Source organism: Equus asinus, chromosome 20 (assembly GCF_041296235.1).
Source record: "Equus asinus isolate D_3611 breed Donkey chromosome 20, EquAss-T2T_v2, whole genome shotgun sequence".
Taxonomy (NCBI): domain Eukaryota; kingdom Metazoa; phylum Chordata; class Mammalia; order Perissodactyla; family Equidae; genus Equus; species Equus asinus.
In genome coordinates, this window is record NC_091809.1 from 38,928,375 (window position 1) to 38,943,179 (window position 14,805).

Below are 14,805 nucleotides of genomic sequence, written 5' to 3' on the forward strand. Positions count from 1 at the left end.
GAACAGCTCCAGGAAATGGCTGAGATTCCAGATTTGGAAGAAGAGACCTGTAAATGAGCTGGGCTCTGAGAGGGGAGAGCAGCCTCTCTCTAGGGAGGGGGTGGGGAGCAGTGCGGGGAGCGCTGACATTGCAGTCTCAGAAGCTACAAGCTCTGGCTGCTCCAGACCAGGTTCCAGGGCTGCAAAGGCTCTTAAAGGTCATTTACTCCAATCACCTTTCCAGGGCCTGAAAAATATTCCTGCCGAGGAGGCTTGAATAGTTTCAGTGATGGGACATGCATAAAAGTGAATAAATAACAATATTGGCTAACCTTTACTGATCACTTATAATGCATTAGGCACTGTGCTAAGTGGTTTTATGCTCTATCTCGTCTCATTCTTACTCCAGCCCCCAAGATAGGAACTATTATTATTATTCCCACGTTACAGATAAGACAACTAACTGCAGGGGTTAAGTAACTTACCCAAGGTCTCACAGAAGCTTATTTCATCTGTCTCTGAGCTGAATAGGAACACACTGTGGGCATCTCCCAGGTTGTCCCAGAGCCTCCAAATCCTTCCTATCTTCTGTTCTACTCACCCCTAGCCCCACCTAGCCTTCGGAAAATGGGCCAAGGAACGATAATACACTCCTGCCCCCCTCCACCTAGCTTCTTTGGCCCACTTTCCTCTCTCCTCAGCTTCTTAATGCCATGCCCTGAGATTCCACCTCTGGGGTTCCGCTCCACTCTAGCAAAGGGTAGCTTGGAAGCAAAGGGATAAGGATTGGCATTCCAGGTTTAAATAGAGGCTTAGGGTTAAAGGCTGTGGTGGAGTTATGGTTAGTGTAAGGGTTACCTTTAAGAAATCCCAGACTAGAACACAGGTAATCTTAGGGCTGAGGTTGGAGTCAGGGGTTATGGCTAAAAGGTCAAGGTCAGAGAGCTTCTCTGCTCTGGTCTCCTCCCAGTTCTCCAAGGCACGGAGGGCCAGGCAGGAAGCATCGGTTTCCTCAAAGCTGCTTCCCTCCTGGGGCAGAGTCTCGGTCACAAACAACCGCCACCACCCTGCCCCGCCCCTCCTTTCCTCCGCTGTGAGCTCAGAGCAGCAGGACAAAGTGTTTCAGACAAGGACAGCGGCCTGAGAGCAGCCATGGGCGCTGGAGGAGTGGGCCTCCTTGGGGCCGGGTGGCCCCTGCCTCTCCTACTTCTGCTCGTCACGGGTGAGTGTGGCCCTCCCTCTCCTAGCCCATGCTCCCTTGATCCAAGGCCTGGCGACGGGAGAAGAGGCCTCCTTATTCCTTTGCTTCCCTTTTGCAGTAGGGGTGCCAGAGATGATGAGCATGATGATGATGATGATGATGAAGTGTGTGTGTAAGACAGAGAGACAGATTGAGAGCCCTCCTGGCCCCCACCTGGATCCCATGCACACTGGCCCTCTCCCTTCCCAGCTTGCTTGTTATTTGGGAGCCGGTCTTCAGATAAGAGAAGGCAGATAAGGTGTGCAAGGATTTGGGGGAGCCATCAGTAGTCAGATCGGGCTCCACCTCCATCTCCCTCCCAGGAGGCACGGCTCAGGACTCCCCACCCCAGATCCTAGTCCATCCCCAGGACCAGCTGCTCCAGGGCCCTGGCCCTGCCAAGATGAGCTGCCGCGCCTCAGGCCAGCCACCTCCCACCATCCGCTGGCTGCTGAATGGACAGCCCCTGAGCATGGTGCCCCCAGACATACACCACCTCCTGCCTGATGGAACCCTCCTGCTGCTGCGGCCCCCTGGCCGAGGACATGCCCAGGATGACCAGGCCCTATCCACAGACCTGGGTGTCTACACATGTGAGGCCAGCAACCGACTGGGCACGGCAGTCAGCCGAGGTGCTCGGCTGTCTGTGGCTGGTGAGGCCTGGGAAGGGACGCCCAGGGTGGGGCACACCTGGGGTGAGATGCCTTTGGTGAGGCAGGTTTGAGGGGATATCTGTGAGGGGAGGCCTGGGCTGGGAGATTGGGAAAAGAGAGCTGGGTTGGGGTGGTCCTAGATGGGAGATTTGAGTGGTGGGTCTGAAGAGTGAACACAAGGCAGCAAAAAGTTAGGTAAAGCAGAATGAGGCAAGGGTGGTGGGGGGAGCTCTGGGGAGGGGAGAACTGGGTGCTGTTCCCTGCTGACCCTGCATCCTCCCCACAGTCCTTCGGGAGGATTTCCAGATCCAGCCTCAGGACACGGTGGCCACGGTGGGTGAACAGGTGATTCTGGAGTGTGGGCCACCCTGGGGCCACCCAGAGCCCACAGTCTCATGGTGGAAGGATGGGAAACCCCTGGCCCTACAGCCAGGGCAGCACACGGTGAGTGTACTTCATCCCGTCCTGGGTATGGGCACACCCTGAGGGACTGAGCTGCCCTCCAGCCCCGTGTCCCCCTGCAGAGCTAGAGGAAGAGAAGGCAGTGAGGCCTTAAGCTTCCCTCCCCACATGGGAGACTTCACAATGCACCTGGCCCTGACAGGTATCCAGGGGTTCCCTGCTGATGGCAAGAGCAGAGAAGAGTGACACAGGGACCTATATGTGTGTGGCCACCAACAATGCAGGACGACGGGAAAGCCGGGCAGCCAGGGTGTCTGTCCAGGGTAAGAGGAGGGTGGGTGGTCAGCTAAAGTCAGGGCCAAGGTGGGGAGCTCCAGTTAGGATGGTGCGGTCTGCTTTTGGCTAGGGTTATAGTATGTGGGACTCAACCTGGGATCAGGGTCAGAGTGGTGGGGACTCCATTTAGGAGGAGGTACCCCCACCCCCATCCTAAGTAGAAATGAGTGCTCTAGACCTGGGAAATCTGGGGGTTTTGGTTCTTCTGTAGCTGAGCAATGTTCCATGTCTCAGTTCCTTCACCCTGGCCTGTAGGCCTCATCCCAGCCCTATACTCCCTATAGAGCCCCACGACTACAAGGAGCCTCTGGAGCTTCTGGCTGTGCGAATTCAGCTGGAAAACGCGACCCTGCTGAACCCGGACCCCACAAAAGGCACGAAGCCTGGGCCTGTTGTGTGGCTTAGCTGGAAGGTGAGGCCCAGGACCTAGGGGTGGGAGCCAGTCCAGAGCTTGAGAAAGGGCTGGTCATGAGCTCCCTGACCCCTCCCCCTTCCTCTGGACTCTTTCCCAGGTGAGCGGCCCTGCTGCACCTGCTCAGTCCTACACAGCCCTGTTCAGGGCCCAGACTCCCCCAGGAGGCCAGGGAGCTCCATGGGCAGAGGTCCTGCTGGATGGCTGGCAGAGCGCGGAGCTTAGGGGCCTCCACTGGGGCCAAGACTATGAGTTCAAAGTGAGGCCATCCTCCGGCCGGGCTCGAGGCCCTGACAGCAACGTGCTGCTCCTGAGGCTGCCAGAACAAGGTCAGGGAGAGACGCCCCCAGTATGCCCTCCGGCCCTTTCTTCTCTGGGGACCCTGGACTGTCTCGCTCTAGTCTGGCGGGATGGTGAGGCCTACTCCTGGACTCCTTTCCTCCCTGGCCAGGCAAGGAGAGCTGTGAGAAGCTTCTATTCTCATCAGTGTGGGCTCTGATTCTGTGTCCCCTTCCAGCTCTTTTCCCTAGAGTCCTCTCCCTCAGCATCCCTTACAGCCTGCCTCCCTCCCTTCAGTGCCCAGTGCCCCTCCTCAGGAGGTGACTCTAAAACCTGGCAACAGCAGTGTCCTTGTGAGCTGGATCCCACCACCTGCTGAAAACCACAACGGCATCATCCGTGGCTACCAGGTAACCCCCTCAAGCTGACACACTCCTTCCTGGTGGTGCCAGGATATCCCTCATCCTGCACATCCTTGCTCTGGGCACTGAGAAGAAGCACCTGTGCAGAGAAGCAAGGGAAGCTCACTGTTGTTGAGCAAGGACCTGCTGTCTGCCAGACACCACCAAGCACTTACCTACATGGCCTCATTTCATCTCACAGTCGGCCCTGGGTTATTACCCCCAATTTACAGACAAGAAAAGTGACACTAAGGTTACAGGTATAGGAATCAGAACAGGAATCAAATCAGGCTGTGTCTGACTCTCAGCTTCTAAGGCAGTGGGTGTCAGAGCGTGGTTCCTGGACCAGCAACGTCAGCATCACCTGAGAACTTGTTGGAAATGCAAATTCTTGGGCCTGGTTGTTAAGTTTGTCGTGCTCCACTTTGGTGGCCCAGGTTCAGTTCCCATGTGCAGACCTACACCACCCCTCAGTGGCCATGCTGTGGAGGCAGCTCACATACAAAAAGAGGAAGATTGGCAACAGATGTTAGCTCAGGGTGAATCTTCTTCAGCAAAAAAAACCCAAAAGATTTTCTTTAAAATGCAAATTCTTGGGTCCTTTCCTAGTCTTCATGAATCACAAACTCAGGGATGGGCCTCGATTTTAGCCTAGATTTTAACAAACCCTCCAAGTGATGCTGAGGCATGCTGAAGTTTGAGAACCACTGATCTAACGCATATTTTAGAAGATTACTTTTGCTCTCCTCTGTCGGTCTAGAGAGGTCTCTCTCACTTTGTAGGGGAGAAGGAAGTGTGGGCGCATGTTGGGGGAGTGGCCCCAGGTGAACGGCAGGGTAAGATGACCACATGCCGAAAGTGTGATCTGTATGAAGGGTTCAGGTGCTGTGATGGTGCCAGGAGGCGAGTACTCACCTCTTCTTGTGTATCAGGTCTGGAGCCTGGGCAACACCTCATTGCCCCCCAGCAACTGGACCGTGGCAGGCGAGCAGACCCAGCTGGAGATCGCCACCCGAATGCCAGGTTCCTACTGTGTACAAGTGGCTGCAGTCACTGGCGCTGGGGCTGGAGAGCCCAGTAGGCCTGTCTGCCTCCTTTTAGGTGAGAGCAGTGCCCACCTGTCCCACCTATACCCCTTCAGCCCCCATTCCCACCTTCCTCTCCCTGCTCCCACCTCACATTTCCAGCTCCTCTACCTTGTCTACCAGACCCTCATTGCTTCACCTGCCTCCTCCTTCTGAGCTCCAAATCTCATACAGAGCAGGCCATGGAGCGAGCCACCCGAGAACCCAGCAACCACAGTTCATGGACCCTGGAGCAGCTGAGAGCCGCCTTGAGACGGCCAGAGGTCATTGCCAGCGGGGGTGTTGTGCTCTGGCTGCTGCTGCTGGGCACCGCTGTGTGTGTCCACCGCCGGCGCCAGGCTGGGGTGCACCTGGGCCCAGGTGAGAGGGTGGAGTGGACGCCCAAGTGGTCAGGCCTTCCCTGGGTCCAGTCAGAATGCCACAGGGGTTTAGATCTCTGGCCAAGTGCAGGAGACTCTGGATTAAGTCTTCTCCTGCCCTCTTCCAGGTCTGTACAGATATACCAGTGAGGACGCCATTCTAAAACACAGGTGAGAGATGAAAGGGGAGGGACCTGAGGTGAGAGAGGGGCAGAGGGGCCGAGGGACAGTGGAGCTGGGACTGAGAACTGGATGGAGCAGTAGTCTCCCCCGTGCCAGGCAGTTTGGGATCCTAGCACCTGAATCTCCCCTGAACTCCGAGTGAGAATTAATTTCTCTTTCAATAATATTACTAATGCACCACTTGACAGGTGAGTAAGCTGAGAATTAGAAAACTTCAGTGACTTGGCCCAAGGCAGCACAGCTAGTAACTGGTCTTCTGAACTCCTAACCCAGGGCTCTCCTCATTGACCTCTCACTAATACTTACTACACTCTCCTGCTGACTCACCTGCCGGGTGGAGAATAACTAGTACCAGAGGACCAGTCTAATTTCTAATTTTCTCTATACCCTCAGTGCTTACCCAATAGTGCCTTTGCATTTGGTAAGTCACCCACCTATTGAGCGATCATTCCTTCACAATAATCCACCCACAGGTCCAGCAGAGGGCGCTCTGCCCCACGTCATAGATTCTTACCCATTGTTCTCAATAACGAGACCAGCTTGCAGGTGCATCTGCTCCAGGGGAGTTTGGCTGCCAGAGCAAGTCTGTAGTTACGAGACAAGATACTGAGAAAGAAGACATCCTTTTCTTCCCTCCTATTGGCTGAGTTTTACACTAAATAGGCCGTTAATCTCTGCCCACCTCCTGCTCTTTATCTCATTAGATTGCCTCTGGGAGGTTCACATTCCAAGTCTGCATCTTTCAACAGAAGTTCATCGAGCACACACTATGTGCCAGTCATATCCAGGCCTTGGGCTACCATTTTGCTGTCAGTTTCTCAGCCCAGAGCAAGGTTCCAAGCTGGCTGGTGCCACGTTCCTGCGTTGTTCTGTGCTCACTGGCCTTTCTCTTCCAGCTACCTCCTGGGCTTTGTCTGCTCTGCCCTGAACTTTCTATGGCTCTCTGGGACTTTATCCCTGTCCTTGAGATTCCATTCTGATCGTTTTGTTCATCCATTCCTTTAGAACAGTCTCCCTCTGCCAGGAACTCTCAGTCTAGGCAGAGACAGCTATGTTAGCACGTGAATGCAACCCGGTGTTGGAAGCACAGAAACGTGTACAAGATCCAAGGAGGAGTTTTGGGTGGGCAAATATGGAGGAGGAATGTTTCACATTTACCCTGAAAGTAAGAAGGGGAAGAGCAAAGGGAGCGCAAGAAACAGCCTGCTGTGTCCCTAGGTAAAGACAAGCACTTGGTCTGGCTGGGGCATAGGATGTGAGATGGCTCAGGGCAAAGGATAAGGTGAGGGAGCTGGAAGCCAGACCAAAGAGAGCCCTGTAAGCCGTGCTGGGCAGCTGACTCTATCCTGGTAAATGGGGAGCCATTGAAGGTTTTAGGCAGAGAAGTGCTTTGTTCTGATCCCTGTTCTTGAAAGATGGCTCAGGCAGCCAGCATGATACCCAGTTCAAAGGGAAACAGACTAGATGTAGAGAGGCCAACATCCCTATAGCCAGCTCCTGCTCTGCCGGCTGAGTGAGCTCACATTTCCTCATGTCAGCTCACAGCATCAGCCTTATGTGGAAGGCCTCATTGTTGCCATTTTACAGATGAAGAAACTGGGGCTTACAGAGGCCAATAGACCTAGCTGCCCAGGATTGCACAGCTAGGCTGCAGCAGATGGGGATTTCCGGGTTTGTCTGGCTCCAGACCTGTGTTCTTTTCGTCTCAACATACAGCTCTTTCTGTAATACCTCCTAGCTCTGGGCAACTTGGACTTTCCCTGACCTGGGGATAAGAAAGTGGGGCTGAGTTTGGAACACTGGATCTTAAGGAGTTTGTGACGGGCTGAAAAACACTGAGAATAAAGCTGACACCAGCATCTTCTCAACCCCTTCTGCTCCCTCTGAGCTGGAGGTCTTGGCCAATTAGGTTCCCACTTCACTCTGTTTCTCCTGCCCCACCCGCACTCTCCGTTTCCCCAGGATGGATCACAGTGACTCCCCTTGGCTGGCAGACACTTGGCGGTCCACCTCTGGCTCTCGGGATCTGAGCAGCAGCAGCAGCCTCAGCAGCCGGCTGGGAGTGGACCCCCGGGACTCCCTAGACTGCCGGCGCTCCTGTGAGCATGCCCAGTGGGGGCCAGGGCCTGGCAGTGGAGTGGGATCCCAGGACTGGAGAGGGGGGATGGAGGGTGGGATGCCTCACCATAATTCCTCCTGTCGTTTTTATTGCAGTGATCTCCTGGGATCCCCGAAGTCCAGGTGTGCCCCTGCTTCCTGACACCAGCACTTTCTATGGCTCCCTCATCGCTGAGATGCCTCCCAGCTCACCAGCCCAGCCAAGCCCCCAGGCCCCAGCTGTCAGGCGTCTCCCACCCCAGCTGGCCCGGCTCTCCAGTCCTTGGCCCAGCTCAGACAGCCTCTGCAGCCGCAGGGGACACTCTTCTCCGCGCTTGTCTCTGGCCCCGGCGGAGGCTTGGAAGGCCAAAAAGAAGCAGGGTAAGGTTGGGGAGGATAGACAGAGCCTGAAGTAGGTGGTAGGAGGAACCAGGAATGGGAATGTGGTGGGCTGCACCCCACCCACAGCTTCCATTCTCCTGTCCTGGCGGACGCCTATCACCAAAGCACTCAGCTAGGAGTGTGCTGACCTCAGCTTTCCTTTACACTGTGCTCTTGGTGGTTCGGCCACACCAGTAGTGAGCCGTGTTTCTGCAGTCAATTCGACTCAGCAAATATTTAATAAGCACAACTGTATGCCCCACATGGATACACAAGAGATATCAGATACAGTCTTTGCCCTCTGAGTGCTCAAAGTCTAATGAAAGTGCCTGACCAGGATACAAGTAATTCTAGAAGCTGGCAGAATGTTCCCAGTGCTAGCATGCAGTCTCAGGCTCACATGGACTCATCTTGTGCACTAGGCATGGATCTACATGGGCACCGACTCCTAATTCGCTTTCCAGAGGAGAATGAGTATTTCCTTTCTGCCCAGATCTCTCCCTGGCTTTCAGCTACCTTCCTTGACTTTCCAGAGAGAAATAATTATAGTCTCTGTTTCTTTAGCAACTCTATACGTTAGGTGCATCACTTACCTTTGTTATTTCACTTAGTCCTCGCAACATATTGGCTAGGTATTATTTCTCAGATTTTACAGATAGGGAAAGAGGACCAGAAGTGGGTAACTTGTTCAAAATCCCACAAGCCAATCAGCTGCAGAACTCAAAGTTGAAGCCAGAATGGTCTGCTTCCAAAGGCTGCTCTGAACCTGTCTGGGAGGGCCCTCGGGAAACCCTATTCTCTCGACTTTTTTCTCCTGTTTCTGAACATTGGCCTGCACTCTGCCTGCTGTCTTCGTGAGCCTTCTGTTCTGATTAATAAGATTTACAAATGTTCGACAGCCAATTTTTTTTAAGTGGATATAATCCAACTTTTATGAAGACAAAGATGGATTTGGAGTAATTAAGAACTTGTCCAATTTCCAGAATTGTATGACTCTAATTACTAGCGAAACTGGCATTCTTTCTAGCTTTGCCTCAGAGTTTTTGCAGGAGAAATCCTCAGTGGTAATGAAACACCAGCTAAAAAGAGGTTGCATAAGTCTCATTTAGAAACCAGCTTTCCAGTGGAGCACGATGCTGACTTGAATATGCCGTATAGTCCCTCTCAGAATATTAATGCTCCTGGGAAAAGGTGAGGCGTTTTCCACAGCCAGTTCTTAAGCAAAGGTCCATTTCTGAGATGAGCCTTCCTAACCTCACTCAAAGGTTTAGGTCCTCACTTCACCCCTCTTTATCCTCACCCCTGCCCTACCCCCTGCTGCCCCAGGATGAGTGGACCACAGCGACACCCCTGGGCTGGTGGACACTTGGCCCACCTCTGGTTCCCGGGGTCTCAGCAGCGGGGCAATATCATGTCATGATCTTTTCAAGAGCCCTGAAATTGGCTCTACTGCTGTCATCTCGTCCAAAAGACTGATGATTCTTTGTCTTCTAAAACTGGCAGCCTCTCTCAGTGCCCCCTCCCCCACTTCACCTGCTCATTCCTTTCTCTTATTGTTTGACCTGAGTTGTGGATTTTCTCCACGACTGATATTCTTGCGACTGCACTCTCCCGCGTCTCACCCATTATATAAGGTTCTTAGTTCTGCTCGCCTTGCCAGATACATACACTGAATATCCTCATTCATTCATTAATTCAAATGAATATGTATTGCAATTCAGGTATGCCCAATGAGATTTGACGAAATCTTGATAACATTTTTATTGTATAGTTTAAATTCAAATAACGTTGAAACTAAAATCCAAGTAATTCCAAGCAAGGTGGGAGGAGGCTTTTTGTTACCAGAATCCTTTGGAGGAAATAAAAAGGGCTGGGATAAATATAGCGTTTTCCAGGACTGACCTTTTCCCTTTGCTTTCCATGCAAACCAACCAACCAGTATGTGTCCCCTTTTCTGAACTCAGTCAAGAAGCCAGGCACTAGACAAGACACAGCTGATGATGGCAGACTTGGAGCTCTTGAAGGTGGCCTCCAGGATTCTCTAGGTCATACAACTAAAGGAAATGAATAAAACCAAAGCAGCCAAAGTATAAAAGGAAACTTTGATGGAGGAAGTCTAGCTATTGTGAGGGGTTTTATCCCAGTGACTCAGAAGGTCTGGCCGCTGTACATGGATTCCCAGAGTCCAGATGGGCGCTTGGTAAATGCTGTAACCTTGGTCTTGTCCCTGCTCTGAACCTGCCCACGGTGGCCCCCAGATCTTTGAGATCAGACTAACTAGACAGCTCTGCCTCGAGTGTCCTGCCTGGTCTCTGGTTCCGCAAGGAGAGATCCCCTTTCCAAATTGACATCAGATCACGTGACTAATCTGAAGGCTGTTTCTTTTGTCCTTTTCTGGATGTTCTCCTGGTTCCTGGTCTTGAGAAAATCTTCCCTCTGTTCCCCTGTTCCTCTCTGGTTTAAACTTAGGTCTCTTTGGGTTTTGGCCTAAGAAGCACACTCACAGGTCATGGCTGCGTCTGTTCTTTCAGTCACCTCAGCTTCTCTATTGTCAGAGTTCACTCAGAGTCCTGGCTCTTAAATGGCCATGTGGGCCAGACGATAGCTGCCACCTTGTGTGTGATTTGCCTCATCTTGTGCTCACACCTCCAACTCTGATACCATCCACCAATTCACTCATTCATTCCTCAAACATTGAATGTCTATGGGCAGGGCATTGCCTCCCTGGGTGAGACCAACACGTCTTCCTATTCTAAAGTTCCTGTTGTTGTCAGCCGACCCGCTCCTGTCCCACTTGACCTGGTCTGGGGTTCCCTGGTTTTGTCTTACCCACTCAGCTCAACTTGACAGTCCAACCCATTTCCCCAAGTGAGAGATGCTCAAGTTTCTCAGGGCAGGACTATGTAGAACCATGTGAGATATTTGCAGTGTGAGAAATGGAAATGGACAGATTCTCTCCAAGAAAAGAAGGAGTATGTGTCTTCACAGAGCCAAAATTTATGAGAGGAGCAGCAATGTGAGGTATAGAGATCAGGAAGATTGGGGTGTATACAGTAAAGGAGAAGAAAGCTGTTTTTTTAAGGTATTCATTAGGCTCTGGGAACTTTCCAATCTGTTTTTATTTATTGGCAAAAATGATCATTTGAAGTGGGTGCTTACAAATGAAACAGGCTCAGAAAGGTTAATGGATTTATCTTAGGCCACACAGCTAATATGTGGCTGAGCCAGGCTATGAGTGCAGGTCTTTTGACTCCAAGCCTAGTGCTCCTTCCGCCCTGTCACAGCTGCCTGGATGAAGGCGGGCAGTGGAGAGGATAGAGGGAGGTTCTTTTCCCTTTTCTCTGGGTTCAGGGACACTTAAGCTTAACTGAATGATAAAGCTGAAGATAGAGCCTGTGCTTGGGCTCTGAAAAGCCCACCCAGGCTTGTCCCCAACCATTGATTCATTTCTTTGCAGAGCTGCACCAGGCCAACAGCTCCCCGCTGCTCCGGGCCAGCCACCCTATGGAGCTCTGGGCCTGGGAGTTGGGGAACAGAGGCTCCAAAAACCTTCCCCAGAGCCCAGGTGAGAGGAGGGCCCTGAGAGGGAAGCGAGGCGGGGTGGCAGTGTGTAGCAGCCCACAGCCCTGCATCTGGCTTCTCCTGTCCTGGGGAGGCTGGCTGCGTGGGGAGTGGGGTCAGGAAGCTGAGGGGGCTGGGCAGGCAGGCAGGCAGGGGTCTGGGGCTGACAGAGGTTCTGCCATTCTCATGCCCAGGAGCTGTGCCCCGAGCTCTGGTTGCCTGGCGGGCCCTGGGACCGCAGCTCCTCAGCTCCTCCAGTGAGCTGGTGACTCGCCCTCTCCCCCCGGCACCCCTCTCTCCTCGTGGATCCCCCATTCAGAGTCAACAGACCCAGTAAGACAGCACGGGTCAGGAGGCAGGGCTGGGGATTGAGGGTGTGGCGGGTGTTTGCTGAGATTGGACTTGGACGGGGGTGGAGGGAGGCATGGACAGCAACTCGAAGAACTGCACTAACCATCCTGCCATCACTGTCTTACCCCAATCAGGCACTTGGAGGAGCCCAAAGCTCCCTCCTCCCCGCCACTGCCAGCTGCCACCATCCCCAGCCTTATCCCCTCCAGTTCCCCCAGTCTCTCCAGCCCCCAGGCCTCTTCCCTCTCTGGTCCCAGCCCAGCTTCCAGTCGCCTGTCCAGCTCTTCACTGTCATCCTTCGGGGAGGATCAGGACAGTGTGCTGACTCCTGAGGAAGTGGCCCTGTGCCTGGAGCTCAGTGAGGGTGAGGAGACCCCCAGGTGAGTAGCCTGTGGGATAACCGGAGACCGCAGACAGCATGCTACAGGAATGTGCTTATCTCTACCCCATTCCCCTTTCCTCAACTGGAATGTTTCTGCCATGGCACCACCCTACCCCACCTCAACCACTGAACAGTCTCCCATTTTGCCTCTTCCCAGGAACAGTGTCTCTCCCATGCCAAGGGCTCCTTCACCTCCAGTCACCTATGGGTACATCAGTGTCCCGACAGCCTCAGAGCTGGCAGACATGGGCAGGGCTGGAGGAGGGGTGGGGTCCGAAGTGAGGGGCTTGTTGTGCCCACCTCGGCCCTGCCCCACCCCCACCCCCAGTGAGGGCTCCCTGGCCAACGGCTGGGGCTCAGCCTCTGAGGACAACGGCCCCAGCGCCCGAGCCAGCCTTGTCAGCTCCTCTGATGGCTCCTTCCTCGCTGATGCGCACTTCGCCCGGGCCCTGGCAGTCGCTGTGGACAGCTTTGGCTTTGGTCTGGAGCCCAGGGAGGCAGACTGCGTCTTCACAGGTATGTGAGACCATCCCATCTTACTGCTCAGCCCCACCTCTTGGAGTGGACACCCCCCTTCTCCCCAAACAAGAGGCAAACCTTCCTAATCATCATCTACGTTGTCCTCACGCTTAAAACAGCTGGGTTTTGAGTCATTACTATGTCCCAGGAATATAAGTGCTTTATATACATTCATATTAGTAACAATTCTATAAGGATATTCTTTATCTTTCTTTTCTAACTGAGGAAACTGTAAGTCAAATCGGTTTATAAACTTGCCTAAGGTCACCCACAAGAACAAGGATAGATCAATCGTTCAATTCTAAAGCCCAGAGGCAGCCAATTGTATGGTCCATTCCCCTAACTCCAGGACTGTCCTCTTACCCAGACATGGGTCTCCAGGACTGTCCTATTACCTAGACGTGGGTTTCCAGAACAGATTGTCCCCTGACTTCTTCTACTTACTAACCTAGTGTTTCAGATGCCTCCTCACTATGGGAAGTTCTGTTTCCTCTCTTACTCCTGCTGTACTTCCAAGCCCTTCCTCTTGCCCTGTCTGTGGCTGGGGTGGGCTCACCCCTTCACATATCTAGCAGAGTGGGACCATTGTCTCCATGTCAACAGAAGATAGCTCACGGCTCCCCATGTCCCTTTGGTGTTCCCATCCTCATACACTCTATCAGATCCTCTATACCCATCTTATGAACCCTAACTCTACCCTTTGCCCCCAAGCAAAACAACCAGGCTTGTGGTAAATAGGAGAGCAAGGATTATCCAGGACAGAAGTGCCCATAATGGAGACAGAAGAAGGATATCCAAGGAGTGAGAGGGTGACGGGAGTATGGATAGAAGGCCAGGGCTGAGCCGGGAGGAAACAGTTCAAGCTCTTTTCTCTAAAGAAACCAAAGGACTGTCTTCTTTTCCCAGGGGGCTGGGGCCTCTAGGGATATGGCCAGTGGAACTGATGGACTGAGTTGGGGCTAGCTTATGTCTAGGGTTAGGTGTATGCCTTAAGCAGGCTCCAAGCTTTCTGCCCTAAACTGGTCCCCAGGGGTGAAGGCCAACCCTCCACAGGTATCTCTACCCTCCCTGACAGATGCGTCATCACCTCCTTCCCCCCGGGATGACCTCTTCTTGACCTCCACCCTCTCCCTGCCTCTGTGGGAATGGAGGGCAGACTGGTTGGAGGACACGGAGAACAATCACACCCAGCGGCTGGCAAGGGGGCTGCCTCCCTGGCCCCCTGACTCTCGGGTCTCTCCCCAGAGAAGTCAGCTTGGCTGTCCTATGCCCAAGGCTGGCGGTAAGTGTCTGTCTGCCTGGCTACTGTGGCAATCTTGACTAGAGGGGTTTTGGGGAGGAGCCAAGAGGAAGCGTGGGGTCTAGCAGGAGAGAAAAGGAGCAAGGTAGATAACTCCGCTCTCCGCTTCTCCTACAGACTCCTCCTGAAGTGTGGCCCTGAGGCTGCAAAGAAGAGAATCAGAACCGCCTCTCCTGTCAGCCCCCCGCCAGGCTGTGGTGTCGGGGTCTTGGCCTATGCTTCTCTGCAGTTGGGGTCCACCCTGCCCGGCCTCCAGGAGAGTTCTCTCTCCGGGACTGTGAAAACAAATGAAAACAAAATAAGAACAAAGCAGGTCTGGAGCCCCTGGGGAGCAAAAGTCCTCACCTGACTCCTGGCCCTTGCCTTTTTCTCTGTTCCATCCACTCCCACAACCAGGCCTTTCTGGCCTAAGCAGCAGCCCTACCTCCTGACCTCCCCACCTACTTGGGTCACGGGAAGTGAGGAGCCCGAGGTCTCCCTGGAGGACAACAGGGCTTGTGGGAGAGGGCTGTGCAGGAAGGAGCCTCCTCTCTCAGCTTCACCTGGACCAGTCCTACCGAGGCAGGCTCAACTCTCTCCCCACCCACCCCGTGGACAGGAGACAAAGAGGAATGCCACTGAGGCTGAGGCCCTACCTCAGTACCAAGGCAGAGGGTTCAAGATGAATCTAGGGAAGAAGCTGAAGGAAGGGAGGTGTGAAAATGTGGGACAAAAACACCCTCCTCATACTGTTGTCACTCTGGAATTTGATACTATAAAACTGTAATGACTTGATTCTGTGAGATCATTCCCAGAGCACCATTGTGGGAGGGCACACGGAGAGAGGGAAGAATTGCCTGAGTTAGAAAGGGATCAAGCACTCACTGACACTCAGAGAGTGCCACT

General features: G+C 53.4%; 1 protein-coding gene across 2 annotated transcripts; it reads left to right on the forward strand.

Moving 5' to 3' along the window:
- Positions 1-1,015: 1,015 nt before the first annotated feature.
- ROBO4 (roundabout guidance receptor 4) lies at positions 1,016-14,694 on the forward strand. 2 transcript variants are annotated; one of them, XM_014848557.3, is made up of 18 exons: positions 1,016-1,201; positions 1,543-1,872; positions 2,159-2,316; positions 2,477-2,597; positions 2,895-3,022; positions 3,123-3,351; positions 3,599-3,711; positions 4,635-4,803; positions 4,962-5,147; positions 5,275-5,317; positions 7,292-7,428; positions 7,544-7,807; positions 11,265-11,372; positions 11,563-11,701; positions 11,854-12,099; positions 12,259-12,617; positions 13,696-13,902; positions 14,038-14,694. In XM_014848557.3, the coding sequence occupies exons 1-18, from the start codon at positions 1,132-1,134 to the stop codon at positions 14,046-14,048; spliced, it is 3,018 nt and encodes a 1,005-aa protein (XP_014704043.3). In that variant the 5' UTR covers positions 1,016-1,131; the 3' UTR covers positions 14,049-14,694. The 2 variants fall into 2 exon arrangements, 1 of the variants encoding a protein (XP_014704043.3); XR_011495631.1 differs by having other exon boundaries at positions 1,047-1,201; positions 11,854-12,083.
- The last annotated feature ends 111 nt before the right edge of the window (positions 14,695-14,805 follow it).

What these genes read in the sequence shown, in the direction of transcription:
- ROBO4 (XM_014848557.3), top strand. Translation starts at nt 1,132, where the DNA reads ATGGGCGCTGGAGGAGTGGGCCTCCTTGGGGCCGGGTGGCCCCTGCCT. An exon ending in TGCTCGGCTGTCTGTGGCTG is followed by an intron (nt 1,873 to 2,158) that starts GTGAGGCCTGGG and finishes TCCTCCCCACAG; the next exon opens with TCCTTCGGGAGGATTTCCAG. An exon ending in GCCTGTCTGCCTCCTTTTAG is followed by an intron (nt 4,804 to 4,961) that starts GTGAGAGCAGTG and finishes AATCTCATACAG; the next exon opens with AGCAGGCCATGGAGCGAGCC.